At 45.5% G+C, this 15,801-nt stretch overlaps 1 protein-coding gene across 2 annotated transcripts in view; it reads left to right on the top strand.

The window, feature by feature from the left end:
- Window positions 1–15,801, top strand: part of CHN2 (chimerin 2) — a 236,342-nt gene that overhangs the window by 200,975 nt on the left and 19,566 nt on the right. For both annotated transcript variants that reach the window (XM_066354286.1, XM_066354285.1), the window contains one exon: window positions 8,077–8,154. In XM_066354286.1, the coding sequence (XP_066210383.1) occupies window positions 8,077–8,154 (78 nt within the window). The remainder of the gene's footprint in view (window positions 1–8,076; window positions 8,155–15,801) is intronic.

Genomic DNA, 15,801 nt, shown 5'->3' with positions numbered 1-15,801 from the left:
GTCCCATTTTAAAAGTTTGTAAACTGTCCCCTAGGAAGGGGGGTGGGATGAGTCCTTGTGTCAGTGGCTTAGTGGCCGACACTGCCTTTGCTACAAGTGGGGGTCAAAGATTTTCATGGAAAGACAACCAGGCGGTGAGTCTGGTAGGACCCAGCTTCCTGCTCTGTAACCATAAAGGAAGGATATATCATATACTCTACAAATATGAAATGCTACTTTTAATATTATTCTAGTGCCAGACCTGGCCGTGTTCTTAAAGGCCTGCACCTGGGTCAGGGTCCCCTTGTTTCCAATGCCCTCCTCTTGTGATACCAGAAATGTGATCACTCGGTCAAGGGAACCCCCAAAAGGCATGGCGCCTGGGTTTTATATCAGAGACTCACAAGAGTCCATTGATTAGCTAATAGCTAGTGATGATGATAAGCTCTATAGTGCTTCTTTGACCTCAAGGTATTTTATAGCGATGGACAGTCATTCATTCAGAGAAATCTAATAAACACCTGCTTTGTGCCGGGTGTAAGGTGAGACACTGGGCTCTTAATTCTGACACACAGTGTCCGATCTCATAAATCTGGCAGTCTAGTGGGGTTCATAAGACAGTAATTTGAAGATCGTCCTGCTAGGTTATGGTTATACATTCTCAAGATGACAAGAAGGAAGGGATGGGAGATGAGGCTGGAAAGGTGGCAAAGGCTGGACATGTGGGACATGGTGTGGATTTTTGCCTTCAGCTGAAGACCCAGCTGAAGACTTCAGTTTTCATTGGCCTGATGGGAAGGGGCGGTGTAGTGGGCATGAATAGAAGCGTGATCACATTTTGTGTTTGAAAGGATATTGATCCCTTTGTTTGGGCTTCCAGGGTATTCAATAGCATTGATCACGTTCACACTTCCATGTTCTCTAACAATCCCCCCAGAATCGAAGCCCTGGAGCTTAGTGTTGGGGCTCCTAGTGCTGGGAGCACAGCAGAATCCCCTGCAGGATGGTTTTAAAGTCCGAGGCCCATCTCCAGAAATTTGAATTTAACTGGTCTGCGGTGGATGGTGCTTTGAGCATGGTGCGTGTTTGCGTGTTTGTTTATTTGCTTGTTTGTTTGTTTCCCGGGTGATTCTAAGGCTCTCACGGTCGAGATGCACAGGTTTAGTGAAAAGCACAAAACAGGGGCCCTCAAAGTGCAGTTCCTGAACCAGCAACATCAGTGTCACCTAAAACTCGTCAGCATCCAGATTCTTGGGCTCGATCTCACACTGACTGAGCCAGAGGCCCTGGCACTGTGGTCCAGCCGTCTGTGTTTTATCCTGGGGATCCTGAGGCTGGCCCAAGCGTGCGAAGACTAGTTTTAGAGGGTTGCAGACAAGAGAACCTGGAGTCTGAATCTGGTTCTAGATCTAGTTGAAAGTATCCCTCTGCTGGGGAGTTGGGGACAGGTGCAAATCATTGAACTTCGCTGACCCCCGGTCTCTTCACCTGTAAAAAGAGCAGGTGGAGTTAGACCTGTTCAAAGGTTACCTATGATGTTAAGAATCATTTGTACACGCTAAATCTAACAAAAGTTTTATAATGTAGGAAGCTCGGAAAATACAGAAAAGAAAGAAGAAAATAAATGTCAGTTAAAATTTCTCCACCCAGAAACAACTGATGGCTTATTTCCAACAGTTTGGTGTGTCAGAGATATTCTGTTCTGCTATTTTTGTTTTTGTTTTTGTTTTTCCTGATATTCTCTGCATATATCTACTTATAAAACTGAGAATCACACTACAGATAGTTAAGGAACCTACTTCTCACCTAACATTATATCAGAGGCATATCCCTTCATCATTAAAAGTGACTTGATTCATTTTTGTTAGTGTCTCCATAACATTCCATTATATGTTTATACCATAATTTATTTGGCATGTTTCTTACCTTGGATGCTTATACCTTTTCTCATTTCTTGTTATTGGTATGATGAATATCTATCTATCTGTCTACTATTTATCTATCCATCTAACTTTGTCTGAAGACCTTCTTAAGAAAATCCTAGAAATAGAATCATTGGATCATTCACAAGAGGCATTTGACGCATTGCCAACTTCTTTTCCCAGACAGGAGCCTCTTCATACAAATGCCAGCAGTATACTAGAGAGCTCCCCGCGTGACCCCCTCGCCAGCACCTGTAATGTTGACTCTCGTTCCATACCCCGGCAAATGCCTGCAGCTGCAGGACAGGGTTTGTAGCCGGAGGCCTTGCTTGGGCCTTCAGCACCTAAGGGGACCTCAGACTCAAGAGACAGAGAAGTGAGAGGGGCCGCAGGAGCCCAGGGACTGGGGTAGGAACAGTGGGGAGACACATCTAGGGATGGATGATGACATTTTCAGTGAGTCCTCCATAAAAACGCAGAACTGGAATTGACTTGAAGTCTGCAGACCAACTGCAGATTGATGGTCCATCGGCTTTCTGGAAATTGGTGCTAATAAGGCCGAGTGTCATGATCTGAAGGGGTGGGCCTGCCTGAGCCAGGTGGAGAAGGGGCCGTTGGTTAGACGAACTTCTGAGGCCCCCTCTTGGCTTGTGATGCTAGCTTGCTAATGTCAGCACAGAGGGAAGGTATTCCTCTTTCTCCCACTGTCTCTCTCTCCGGGGCACCTCACATGCGTGCGGTCGCCCCATCAGGCTTTGGTGTCCCATGTCACCCGGCCCGCTGGCCTGCTCTTGCCTCCTTGTCTTCAGCTGACCGCCTTCCTTGCACTGCCTTCCTGTTGCCTGATTCCTTCTTGGATTCAGGATCCGAATCAGAGGAAGAGCAGTGAGAGGCCATAGAAAATAGAATCCCAAAACTTATTTATAAATAAGGACAAGGGAAGTGGTGAGTTGATGTCACCATTTATTTATAACTCACTTCCAAAAGTAGCTTCAGTAGTGCCAGCTTTGGAAGAGGCCCCAAGGTGAACAAAAGTCTCCTCCTTAAAAGCCAGACCAGGGAACGCCAGCCCTGTGAGTCGGGAACCGGTTGACAGTGGGGAAGAGAATGATTCTGACATCTAACCCCTGGATATTTTTTAATGTGAACACTCTTTGGATGAGAGGCAGTTTAGAATATTGTTAAAAGCGTAGATTTAGTGTACACCCCAAAGAACAGAGAACAGGTGTTCAAACAAAAACTTGTTCAAGAATGTTCTTAGCAGCACTACTTGCACAGGCCAAAAGGTGAAAACAGTCTGAGTGCCCATCAGCTGGTGAATGGCGGGCACAATGTGTTCTATCCGTACAGGGGACCGTCATCCAGCAATGACACGCCGTGAGACACTGATACATTCCACAGCATGGATGAGCCTTGAAAACATGCTAAGGGAAGGGAGCCCAACACAAAAGGCCATATGTTGTATGATTCCATTTAGTTTGACTTATTCTGAATAGGCAAAGCCAGAGATAAAAATCCGATTGGAGGTGGCCAGGGGCTAGAGGGAGAGGCAAACGGTGTGTGACACCATCGTGGGTATCGGGTTTCATTTTGGGTGGTGGGAATGTTCTAGAACTAGATCTTGGTAATGGTAGCAGAGCATTGTAAATATATCTAGTGCCACTGAATTGTACACTTTAAAATGGTCAAAATGGTGGATGTTATGTTATGTGTATTTTATCACAGTAAAAAAAAGAATTAAAGAAACTTGTTCTTGGGGGAGGCAGAGAGGCATAGACCTGGTTAGTTGTGTCTGGGTGCTAATCCCAGTCCTACCACGTACTAGCTCTGTGACCTTGGGCATGTCACTTAAACCCCCAGTTCCCATTTCCTCATCTATAAAGTACGGAGAATTATAACAGTACCTACCTCATAGGATTATAAATCTTAAATGAGTCAAAATATGTCAAGTGCTTCGTACAATACCTTGCACCCAGGAAGCATGCTATAAGCACGTGTGCCATCCGCCTAACCCAGGTATGCTCCGCTGCGGGCAAGTCTGCCTCAGAAGAGGGATTTGGCAATGGTGGGGGAGACTTTGGGTCACCATAGTCGGGGGGCTTTACTGGCATCTGGTGAGCACGGGCAAGGGATACCGCTGCGCATCCTACAGCGCACAGCCTCCCACAGCAAAGAATTATCTGGCCCCAAATGTCAATAGTTCCGATGCTGAGAATCCCTGATTTAAACAGAGCATGTAGGGAAATGTGCTTCATCTAATGAAGGTATAGATTTAAAAAAAAAAAAAAAAAAAGGTCAGATAGACAATTCTGTTAGAAAAACAACTGTCAGCAAAAAAAAGTACGAAATGTCCACATACATAAAAAGATGCCTTAGTTATTGTGGGGGACATAGAAGAAGCCAAGGCACTGTCCTTGAGAAGGCTGGCTGAAGGAGAGCTCTGTGTGCTGCAGTTATCGCAGAGGGAAGTTTCCACCAAGAGACATTTGTCCCCATTTTCCCTTTGATAAGAGGGTGATCTGGGGTCAGCCGCACGACTCACACTAATGTTCCCTCAACGCAACACTCCTGGTTCCCCCAATAGAGGCATCTTAAGTGAACAGTGTGTAGTCCTTTCACGAGTCTGAATGTGTCTCGTGTTTGAGTCATTTCTATTAAGCAGATATCTGAAAAAGAAGTCACTGTCACCAACAGAAATTTTAAAAATTACTTATTACAATAAAGGCACTGACAAACTATCAAAGCTCCTTGTATTCAACCACCCATATACCAAAAGGAAAAGGAGACCCTTTGGCCCACTTTCCATTCAAAGAATTATGTTATCAGATTCTAAAAACCACGAAACGATATAATTAGCCTAGTTCACACCACGGAATCTGTTCTTACACGGAGTGGTTCAACATCAAAAGGTGTCTTGATTTGCTAACAGTGAAGCTTTGGGAATAAGAGACCCTTATTCCTCCTCCTCTGTGTCATTTTTGCCTTTAGGCTAAGGATTAGAAGCCTTTCTGAGGTATGCCATGCCCTCACTCAGTCCCTGTGAGTGGCAGATGTCCTGTAGGATGGGGCAATGGGAAGGGGAGCTGAGGAGTCTGGTGGAACCCGTCAGAAGGGCAGACCCCTGAACTCCAGGTCCTTGGAAGCTAAAGCAGGTGACGGGTGATCATAGGATGGACCAAGAGATCCCACCCCTTTCCACACCTTTCTTCACAACTCTGGCTTCCTCTGTGGCAGTGGTCCCCAACCCCCGGGCCGCAGACCGGTACTGGTCCGCAGAGAAAGAATAAATAACTTACATTATTTCCGTTTTATTTATCTTTAAGTCTGAACGATGTTTTATTTTTTAAAAATGACCAGATTCCCTCTGTTACATCCGTCTAAGACTCACTCTTGATGCTTGTCTCGTAAGTTCGACAATTATATTTTATAATACCACAGTTTTTACGCCGGTCGCGTAATCTTATTTTGTGCATTTATCCGTCCCACCCTAAAGGCCGGTCCGTGAAAATATTTTCTGACATTAAACTGGTCCGTGGCCCAAAAAAGGTTGGGGACCACTGCTCTATGGCACAGTACTCTCCAGCACCTACCATGGCAAGGGACTTTATTAGAGACTCTTGTAGGTGAAACAGAAGTAAATCAGACATAGGGCCTGTCACAGTGAGTCTTCAAGAAGGCAGGGGGAGGCCTGACCTGTGGTGGCGCAGTGGGATAAAGCGTCGACCTGGAACACTGAGGTCGCCGGTTCGAAACCTTGGGCTTGCCTGGTCAAGGCACATATGAGAGTTGATGCTTCCTGCTCCTCCCCCTTTTCTCTCTCTCTCTCTTTCTCTCTCTCATTCCTCTCTCTCTAAAAAATCAATAAAAATAAAATATTAAAAAAAAAAAAAGAAGGCAGGGGGAGCAGCCCTGTTATAAATCACTCTCGTGTGGGCTAGAAAGTGATACGGACAATAAGAAAAACATGGGGAAATGCTACAGGACTTCAGAGGAGAGAGTTTGTCTCCCGTGGGGAGTTAGGGGAAGTCTTTTTGGAGATGAGGGCATTTTAATCAGGGTGTGAATGTTGGTGAAAATGTAGACAGGTTGAAACGATGCTGGAACCTGCTACCAGACCCAGCAAGCTGCTGAGATGCGAGGCTGAGTCTGTCAGAGAAGAGGCTTCGCGGGGTTCGTGGAGGGGCGGGGCGCCTGGGGAAATGGATGAGCCGATGGATTTTCTGAGCACGTGGAGCGGTGACTAGACTGGGAAGACTGTTGTGCAGGTGTGTGTAGGGATCCTGGAGAGATATGAAGGGGCGGAGTTATTGTGGGGCAAGCACGGTGAGGAGGGGACAACGTGGCTAATACATCAGATAAAGAACTTGGCAGGACAAGATGGCGGATGTGGCAGCACTGGCCTACTGAGGCACCAGGACTTGGTGGTGTTCAGGAGCCTGGGTGCTGGACGCACGTGTTCTGGGTTCTAGTCCTGACTCAGCCCCTTAAACCGGCTACATGTCCTCGAGCAAATGGCTTCACCTCTCGGTGTGCCTCAATATCTTTATCTGAAAAATGGGAAGAAAAGTCTTGTTCCTCACATACCCATGAGCTGAAATTCAAGAAGTGCACACAACACAATCTAAATATTGTCTGGCACAATGTAAGCCATTGAGCTCAATAGTTCAAAAGAAAAGAATGGCTGGGAACAAGAGGATGAAACTGAAGGTAACAAGAGGATGAAATGGGAGAATACACTTCTGAACCTAGCTGGGGTGAGAGTGACTGCCAGGAATAGAAACTACACAAGGCAACGATCGATCTTTTGAACTCTCCACAACACTGCGTGGAGGGGCTGGAATATGGAGCCATATTTCAGAAGAGGATGGGATGCTATTCACGTACCACCCATCCATGCCGTGGTCCAGCCATCTATTCAAGTTCTTACTTTCTAGTTGCAAGGGCATTGACTTGACTGTCTAGGCATTCACTACCTTAAACTTTACCAACAGATCAGTTCTTCCCAGCACCTAATGATTCCCTCACTTCCATCAATGAAGGAAGCTGGGACCCAAACTAGGGTCCCAGAGAGAGACCATCAATCAGATGGGGCTCTTTGAAGAGCAAGGAAGGCTTTAGGCTTGTGCACGCACAGAGTGAACACTGAAGATGTTTTATTTGAAAGAATAGCAACTGTGATGATTTGGTTTGGGTTAAGGAACGCTGTCTGTGTGGGTTGTGGGGAGCTGTCGGGAGCTGGCGGGGAGAAGAGAGGCTGGGGGTTCCCCTGGAGCTGGACACCCTACCTCTTGTTTTGTCTGTAGAACTCGGAGCTGAAATACTACACCCTTCTTCCGTGCCCCGTTCGCTGCTCAGACTGTTCTAATTTAGTGCATGCATATGAATAAAAATTGAACTTTCAAGTGCTGGGGCAGATTTTTTTTTTTTTTTTTTTTAAAGAGACTCCAGCTTGATCCCTATAAGGTTAGATAATCGTTAGGGTTTAAAGGTTTAATCTGCTGGATGGAGTACATCCCGGGATGGGGTTTGGAGTCCCAAAATAATTGGATGCAGCCTCAGGCTTTGAACATCAGAGGGGGGTGTGTGTGTGTGTGTGCGTGTGTGTGTGTCTGTGTGTGCGTGTGCGACACGTGCCAGTGAGCAGCAGAGGTCCCGCAGTGCTGGGGGAGCTGCCCGCCCCTGCGTCCCGCATTGACTCCTCGGTGGCTGACAGGCCACAGCATCTGGATTGCTGTGCACATGAATGTGTGCTATTGTTCCAGGCACACGCCGGCCTTGGGAAATAGCACCACACAGGCCTGTCCTTCTTCAGAGACAGAGCCCCCTCCATCACCCAGACCGGCCCTTCCAGGTCACATGCCCCAGGCCACTGCAGACAGGAGGGACGCAGCTGCCTCCAGTCTGCTGCCTAAGGGTAGCTGCAGTGCCCGGAACCGGACGGAACCGGACAGCCCCCAGCGTCCCGGGCTCCTCAGGGGACGCGGAAAGGCTCTGGAGTCCGGACGCTATGTTCTCCGAGGAACTGTGGCTGGAAAATGAGAAAAAGTGCGCTGTGGTCCGGAAGCCCAAGCAGGGCAGGAAACGCCAGGAGCTGCTGGCCGTGGCCCTGGGGGTGAAGGTGGGAGTCACCGGCGGCTTTCTCTGGCCCCCTCTCAAACTCTTTGCCTGTCCACAGATCTCCTCCCTGGTCAGGAGGGCCGCCCTCACGCACAACGACAACCACTTCAACTATGAGAAGACACACAACTTTAAGGTAAGCAAACCTCTGCGTCCCCTCCGCTGTCCCCGAAGGGCAGGCGGATGAGTACGGTCTACGCCTTCTGCATGGCCTGTACTTGGATGTAGAGTACTGAGACGGCGGCTCCCTTCCCGCCCACAGTTAGCTACTTGCTTTGGACCGGGTCACACTGGAGACCTCAGAAAACGTTTTCTTGCAACTGGTGCCTAGATACACCAATAGGTGTATTCACTTAGTCCTGGAGAATTCGGCCTTTTTCCCCATTTCAGATCCGCTTGTTCATTGAAAGGAAAAACAGCATGCCCCATCTGTGGCATTTAGCGACCTTCTGGTGTCACCGAGCAGTACTTTCCACACCAGGTGGCAGTGGGGGTACTGCCATCTCCCAGAAAGTGAGAACAGTTGCCCGGTTCACGCTCTGTGTTGGGCCTTTTGTTTTCAGGGACGCTAGCTCCCTTGGTTTCTGTGTGGACAGCTGTGACAGCAAGTGATGACAGGCGATGCCATCCGGTCGCTTCTGTCTGTGCTCTGGGTGCCGGAGGCACCCCGGCCGCTTTGCGGGGCTCCCTCGGGTCGCAGCCTTGATCCTGCTCGCCAGACCAAACAAACAGATACGGCGAGTGGGTGGGAATCGACGTGGGTTCTTCCCACGTGTGTTTGTAAACTGGGAATACTGCTACATTCATTTCAGGCGAGCCCTGGTAGACACGGCCTGCCCTCAGAAAATGACGGCTTCTTTATTTCCATTCCCCTCAGTGTGTTTTCCAAGCAGGGCTCCGGGTGGGGGGTGGGGGTGGGGGTGGGGGTGGGCTGGAGTTGCTCTGCACTGAGGGAGAGACAGGATGCAGTTAGAGGTTTCACCCCAGCAAGTGGGCTGATGACTTGGAAGTTGGAAAGCGTGGAGAATCCAGGATGAAAAGAAGAGGCAGGAAAGACAAATTATGCATTGCCTTCTTTTTAAAAAAAAAACTCTTCTTTCCTGTAAGGCCAGAAGCCCAAATGACTACTGGGACCAGGGCAGCTCTTTGTCAGAGCTGGCCAGGGAAACCTCTTTTATTCTGTTGCTTTCTGATCCCTCCTCAGGACAAATGTGTGTCTATGAAATACACATTCGTGTTAGTTTGGTCCGTTTGCCGTGCTTCCGTTTTTAGAAAGCAAGCCGCTCGGGCATTCGCATGCTATAATTGAACGGAGGAATGGGATAGTTCAGCCCTCCATATTTAGGTGAGGGTGAAGAATCGCAGTATTTTTATAGAGCTCTTGACATTTCTCCCACCACGGAATAGTGGCAGGTCTAATTTGGGGCATAAGAAGCCTGTATGTTTATTTTTCTTTTTCTTGTTTTCTATCTTGACCTTCCTTAGTGTTTTTACCTCAGTGTGTTTTTCTCCCTTTGGGCAGAAATCCTGATCCTTTCTTTGCATCTCGGTGACACACTCTCATGGGTGGTAGGGTGGGTCTTCTTGAACTTGCAAATTCTTTTTCTTCCTTTTGAAAATTCCAATTCTTCTGGCTTTGTGGTACAGTTGGGATTATACCTTATGTGGTATGTGTTTGCATGGAACAATTTCTCTCTCCCTCTCTCTCTCTCTCTTTGTATATATGTATGTATGTATTTATATATATATACATTGTGCCTTAGCTTGTGTAAAAAACATGATTGATACTTTCAAAACTAATTTCGGTGTTTTAGTCTTCAATCTGTGAATGGAAAATGACATTTGAAACAAAAAGGTACTTAAATCTGATTTTCTTAAATAGTCCTGTTGCCAACACGATCTATATCAATGGCTCATCACTAAAAAAAACACAAATGGCAGTTTAAATGTTTGCTTGAAAAGTCAGTGTCTGTTCCCTGTGACCCCTTCTCACTTCGAGCCAATGAAAGGAGGAAAGGCAGAGGCCAGGGCAGTCTTGAGAGAAGACACTCCAGCCAGACAGGAGCCTTTCTCTTCCGTGTTTTAAATGGACGTCTTTGAGACGTAACAGGCCCTTGAATCGCTGTGTCCGCTGATTGTGGCTTTCAATGGTACTGCTGGTGCCACCGTCCTTAAGAATAAGTGGCTGGAGCCAGAGGGGGTTAGTTCTCTGTCACTCCTTGCCCCTCCCTCTCTCATTCAGCCTTTCTTCTCACACACACACACACACACACACACACACACACACACACACACCATCGTCTTTGGAGGAACCATCTAAGACCAGGGTTTTTAGGAACACGACACTGAATGAAACTGAAGAAGGAAAATTCTTATGGGGCTCCAGGATGCCTGGGGGTGGACAGTCCCCTGGTTGTGGATGAAAGAAAGAAACCCTCCTGGGTAGACAGCTTAGAGACACTAGCTATAATCCTTTCCTCCCTGTTTGGGAGAATCCCCTTAAAGTCTCACATCAATGTCTAACTCTTCCCACTGGGTTCCGCTTGAAGTAGATCATGAAGCTACTCTGAGCCGAGATGTTCTTATCCATATTAATATCTGGAAGCCTAGGCATTCTGCAGCACAAGTCAGTCTTGGTCTCTCTCTGGTTATAAAGAAGCAGCTCTATTCTTCTGGTTCCGTATTTTACAGTGTACCATCAGTTCTGCGTCATTCTGGAGCTTGGATCAGCCCTCAGCACATCTGGAAGAAAGTGACATTTGTCTCTGGCAAACTCTCCACCTTTTACCTTGTTTCTCTCTTGCCTCCCGCCTCATTGCTCCTGGTGGCCGAGTTACCCCACCGGCCCCCTCTGCAGAAACCTGGCAGCCCCAGATCCAAGATCTGAGCTTCTCCTCTCCCCCGCCCCCACCCTTTCCTCCAGGCTTTGCATTCTGCTGAGACGCTGCACATTATCATTAACTTGAAATATCACCTGTTTCCCAACAAACCGACCAGGTTTATTCATAAACCCTTTCTTGGGTGATTGAACAAGATTAGCTATTGCTCCTCAGAGAGAGCACATGCTCAGTTTCAAAAGGGCTTGTTTATGAAAAGGACAGCTTAATGAGTCTCGTGGTCAAGTTTTAAGTGGGTCCTTTGGAGACCGAAAGCATGATGCCTTTAACCAGTGGAATCTCATTCGTGGCCGGGATTTCGGGCAAGTGGAGAAACAATTCTTGGACAAGGTTCTCACATAGGTGAGGGAGTGCCTCTTCTGCCTGCCAGCGTATGACTCAAAGTTTATCTCACACCTCCTTGGCATGTTTCTAGGTAAATATTGGGACACTGTCACCGTATATCCTTCCAAACCAGCAGAACCTGGTGGAAAGGCGAGAGGCTCTGACAGCAAACCCAACAGCAACTCTTTGCTCAGCCAAACCCCAAGAAGTGTCTTGGCCAAAACAGTCCCACAAATGTAAATCGTCTATTAACAAGTCCGGCCCACATCAAGTGCTTAGCGGTTATTAATTTTACACTGAGTTTTTTCTATTCCAAAGAACATATCATTCAAAGGGACTATTCTAAATGACTAAATGGCTGATTCTGGCATTTTAAGTCCAAAGAAACAGTCCTTTTGTGTTTTGTTGGGAGAAAAAAAAGCACCAGTGATTGCGGTACATGTTAGTTAGTAGGGCATATTTGAAAGTTCTAGTAAGAAGAAACTATTTAGACATGCGATTTTCTTCTTAAATATGGATTGAGGGCTGATTACATACCAGGCACTGCCAGGTACAAGGGAGACAGAGGTGGCATAAGGGTGTGAACCCTTTCTTTCTGGGCGGCCCTCATCCAGAGTGGTTTGGTGCTCAGGGGACATTTGGCAATGTCTGAAGACACTTCTGATTCTCACGACTGAGCTTTAAGGGCACTTGGTAGAAGCCAAGGATGCTGCTGACCATCCCACAGTGACCAGGACAAGCCCACACCACAGGAGTCCTCCGGCCCAATAGCAAAGTGCCAAGATTGAGAAAATTTGAAATAGACAATGGGGGGGGGGGGGGAGTTGAGCAAGGAAGTGTCAAAAATTTGGTATAGCCTTGGTCTGGTAGCTCAGTTAGTTAGAGCATCATCCTTATACACCAGGGTTGTAAGTTTGATCCCTGATCGGGGCACATACAAGAATCAACCAATGAGTGCATGGATAGGTGGAACAACAAATCAGTGTTCCTCACTATTTCTCTCTCTCTCTCTCTAAAAAATCAATAATTTTTTTTTTTAATTTTGGAACAGACGCCCTCCTATTTCTGTGAGGAAGTTCGCTACCCAAAAAAGATGTCACTTCATGCAATGGGATGATTCCCCAAAAGCTATGTGGCAGTCAAAGTTTTAGAAATTAAACCCTATCTTCAATGTACTAGAACAGCTTCTGAATAGTCAAATCTGGGAGCCAGTGGCCCTGAGGCTGAGAGACGGGCTCTCCTGTGGCCTCTGCTCAGCGGGCCCCCCCAGGAAGACCTGGGGTCCCTGTCCCTGACCAAGTGGTTCCCCTCGGCTATCTTTCTCACATCTGAAAAGGTTCACTGCAAGGTCAGTATTTCATCTGATCTTGCAAGAGGGAAAAGTCCCAAGTTCAACCTAGTTTCTCACATGAGCCCAGAGTCACATGCTTCTGGGAAATGCAGTAGATTATAGGGAAAATGCTTGGCCGAGACTGGAGGCCCGGAGCTGCTGCCCACGGGCCAGCCCTCCTGCTCTGCAGCTCCTCAGGTAATTCTGGGCAAAGACTAGACGAGCTGAGCCCCGAACCAGTGGCTTGTAGCTGAGGCGACCTTCACCACAGCAAGCCCCCTCCTAGATGCATATAAAGCAGCTAAGAAAAGCTGCCTTTTACCCAGAGTCCATTTTAAATCAAAGTAAAAGAAGAAAATTCTCGTCTTGAATATAAATAATAAAAATGACAAACTGAGATGGTATGGTTTTAGTCTACACCGTGACTCCCTACCGGGGTTATTTTGTCCCTAGGGTCACAGTTGACAATATCTGCAGACATTTGTGTTGGTTCTAGCTGAGGGGGCATCTGGCAGTAGAGGCCAAGGGTGCTGCTGAACATTCTGCAATGCCCCAGGATGTACCCAGCCGAAACGTTGATGGTGCCAAGGTTGAGAAACGCTGATGTATAAAAAGAAGCAAAATTTCCCATCATAAATAGCACTTGCTGCTCCTTACGGTCTCAAACCTGGACTGAGCTGATTGTGCACTTGGGCGGCATCTACATTGACCCATCAAAACATATTTGCTATGGAACCACTGGGGAATAACTGCCTTCCAGACTCAACAGATGTGAGACAAATAACATCCTGCTCATTTAGAAAGTGTCAAGTCAGGGGATCCTTGCGAAACACTTGAGCTTTTCCTTGACAATTCTTCTTGCTCTTGTTTTTATAAAATGGCCGTTCCTGGGCGATTTGTCAAACATCCCTTATCTCTGCAATATCATCTCTTTCTGTTTGGTGTGGTTTTTGAATTCCAGGCAGACCATGCCCAGTATAATAGTCTTGGACAGACATTCTTCCTGTCTGGGGTATTTTCTTCCTGTCTAGAGTATTTTAGGTACTGCCCTAAAGTTTGCAAAAATGTTCTTCTTTTTGAAAAGATATTCTTGAAAATCAATAAACTTCAGAGAATGGAGAAAAAAAAAACTGACTAGTGACTTTTCAAGATACGGAGTATTTCACCGGAATAGTTGATGTAATAACTCAACCCGAAATAAAAATGGGTTCAGAGAGAGTGTCACAGCACATCTATGGAGTCTCCTATTGAGAGATTGTCCTTGTGGACCCAAAAGAAAATTGAACACTGTATCAGCCATGAAAATAAACCGTGGTCCATCACAAAGAGGAAATTAGGCAGCGGGCCTAAAATAATGTTTCACTAACTTTACGTTACCCTCGCTCCCTATTTTGTTTGATTTCTGTGGGAATGTGAGGCCACTCGGAGTTCTTTGCTTGGCTGGAGAAATGAGATCGCAGGCAGTGGGGCCATACTGATGGGAAAGGAGGTTGGTAAATATGGGTGGGGCTGATAAGCATAAAATGCAATTTTGCTGTGTTTCATTCTTTTTTAAAATACTGGGGGAAAGTGAAATTTGAGAAAACCTGTGATCATCATATCCGGTGTTTCCCGAGCATTTAGCAGGCCAGGGTTTACTTGGTCTATGGGTAGGAAATGCTGTAGCTACTCTCCTAATTTCTAAATATCGCATTTCCATTTTTACCCCAAGGTATGGAGGGATTTTCCATGTAATTTCTTTATGCACTAGAGATGTTCCAGAGATGAATTTGGCCACTTTTTTTTTTCCCCAGCATGACTTAACAAGAAAAGAATGTTTTCCAAAAACCAAGCCTACCTTCATTGGCTTTTGGCTATGCTGTTTTCTCTTCTTGGAATATTCTCCTCAAGGACTCTGTCTCCCCAGTCAAGCATCACTTCCCCAGCAACTCAGTCTTTCCCAGTCTGGTGAACTCCTATCTACCCTTCAAAACCCAGTTTGAATATCACTTTCCCCAGCCTTCTTGGGAAGCATTTGTTATTCTCACCATTATACTACCATAGGATATTTATTTATGTTACCTATTTATTCTTGCAGATGAGGTCCTTGAGCACAGGGAGGTCTGGGCTCCTCTGATCTATTTTGACTTTGGATATCTGTGGACTTCTAAAATGCCAGGTTCAAAGTAGGCAGTCAGCATGCAAGTGTTGAATAAATGAGTTAATAATAAACGAGAGGGTGAACAGATGGTTGAAAGAGAAAATAGTTCATCTCTCTGACATCCTTCCCCCACCCGTATGTAACGCCATTTCTGGGATGTACCCAGTCTATCTATATGTGTGACTTGGTTTCTGACCTTCCCACTCACCACCATCCTGCATGATGTCTTACTTTCTGTAACTATAGAAATCTTCATCTATGTTTGGATGTGTTTTCCTACATTCTTCCACTTATTCAAAATATTGTGGCTATTCTTTTCTATTCTTTCATATGGAATTTAAGGTCATCTTGTCAACTATTGTGCAAACCAACGTGGAATGGAGATTTTTATTGAAATTGCATTGGATTCATCAATTCTTTTGGAGGATAATTTAACTTTTATAATACTGGACATTGCCATGCAGGAGTATAGAATATTTCCTTATTTATATCTGTAATGGCATTTATTTAATTGTTTTCTAATGATTTTAGATTTTTGCTGTTGTGGTAAATGTAGTCTTTGATTTTTATTATTTAATAAAATGTTATTATTTTTGTATAGCAATGCTACTTATCTCTTTATATTGCTCTTTTGTTAAGCCAACTTGATGAAATTGTTTCTTCTTCCAATTATATATTGTATTTCTGGTTTTATTATGCTGGCTAAACTCTATAGAATCACTCTCAGGAGAAACATTGATACCAGACAGACTTATCTTTTTGCTGATCGTAAGGGAAATTTTTTCAATGTTTCATATTTAAATGTGATGTTTATTATGTATGTTACATAGATACCTTTAATCAACTATTTTCAGGAGGGTTCCCTCTATACTTAGCACATTAAATGCTATTATGAGTAAATGTTGAATTATACTTGATTGTTGGTATTCAAATTTTTTAGATGATTATGTGGTTTCTCTTGTTTTGTTATTGTGAATTCTAGCAATATGTCAATTACCTTAAATTCATGAAATAAACCTTCCTTGGTCAAGACATTTTTTTAAATATAATGCTATATTCAGTAGGATCTTTTTGAAAAATATTTGTATTCAT

The sequence above is a fragment of the Saccopteryx leptura genome, chromosome 12 (genome assembly GCF_036850995.1).
Source record: "Saccopteryx leptura isolate mSacLep1 chromosome 12, mSacLep1_pri_phased_curated, whole genome shotgun sequence".
Taxonomy (NCBI): Eukaryota; Metazoa; Chordata; class Mammalia; order Chiroptera; family Emballonuridae; genus Saccopteryx; species Saccopteryx leptura.
The sequence above is the reverse complement of the archived record's forward strand: the minus strand, read 5'-3'. Positions and strand labels throughout refer to the sequence as shown.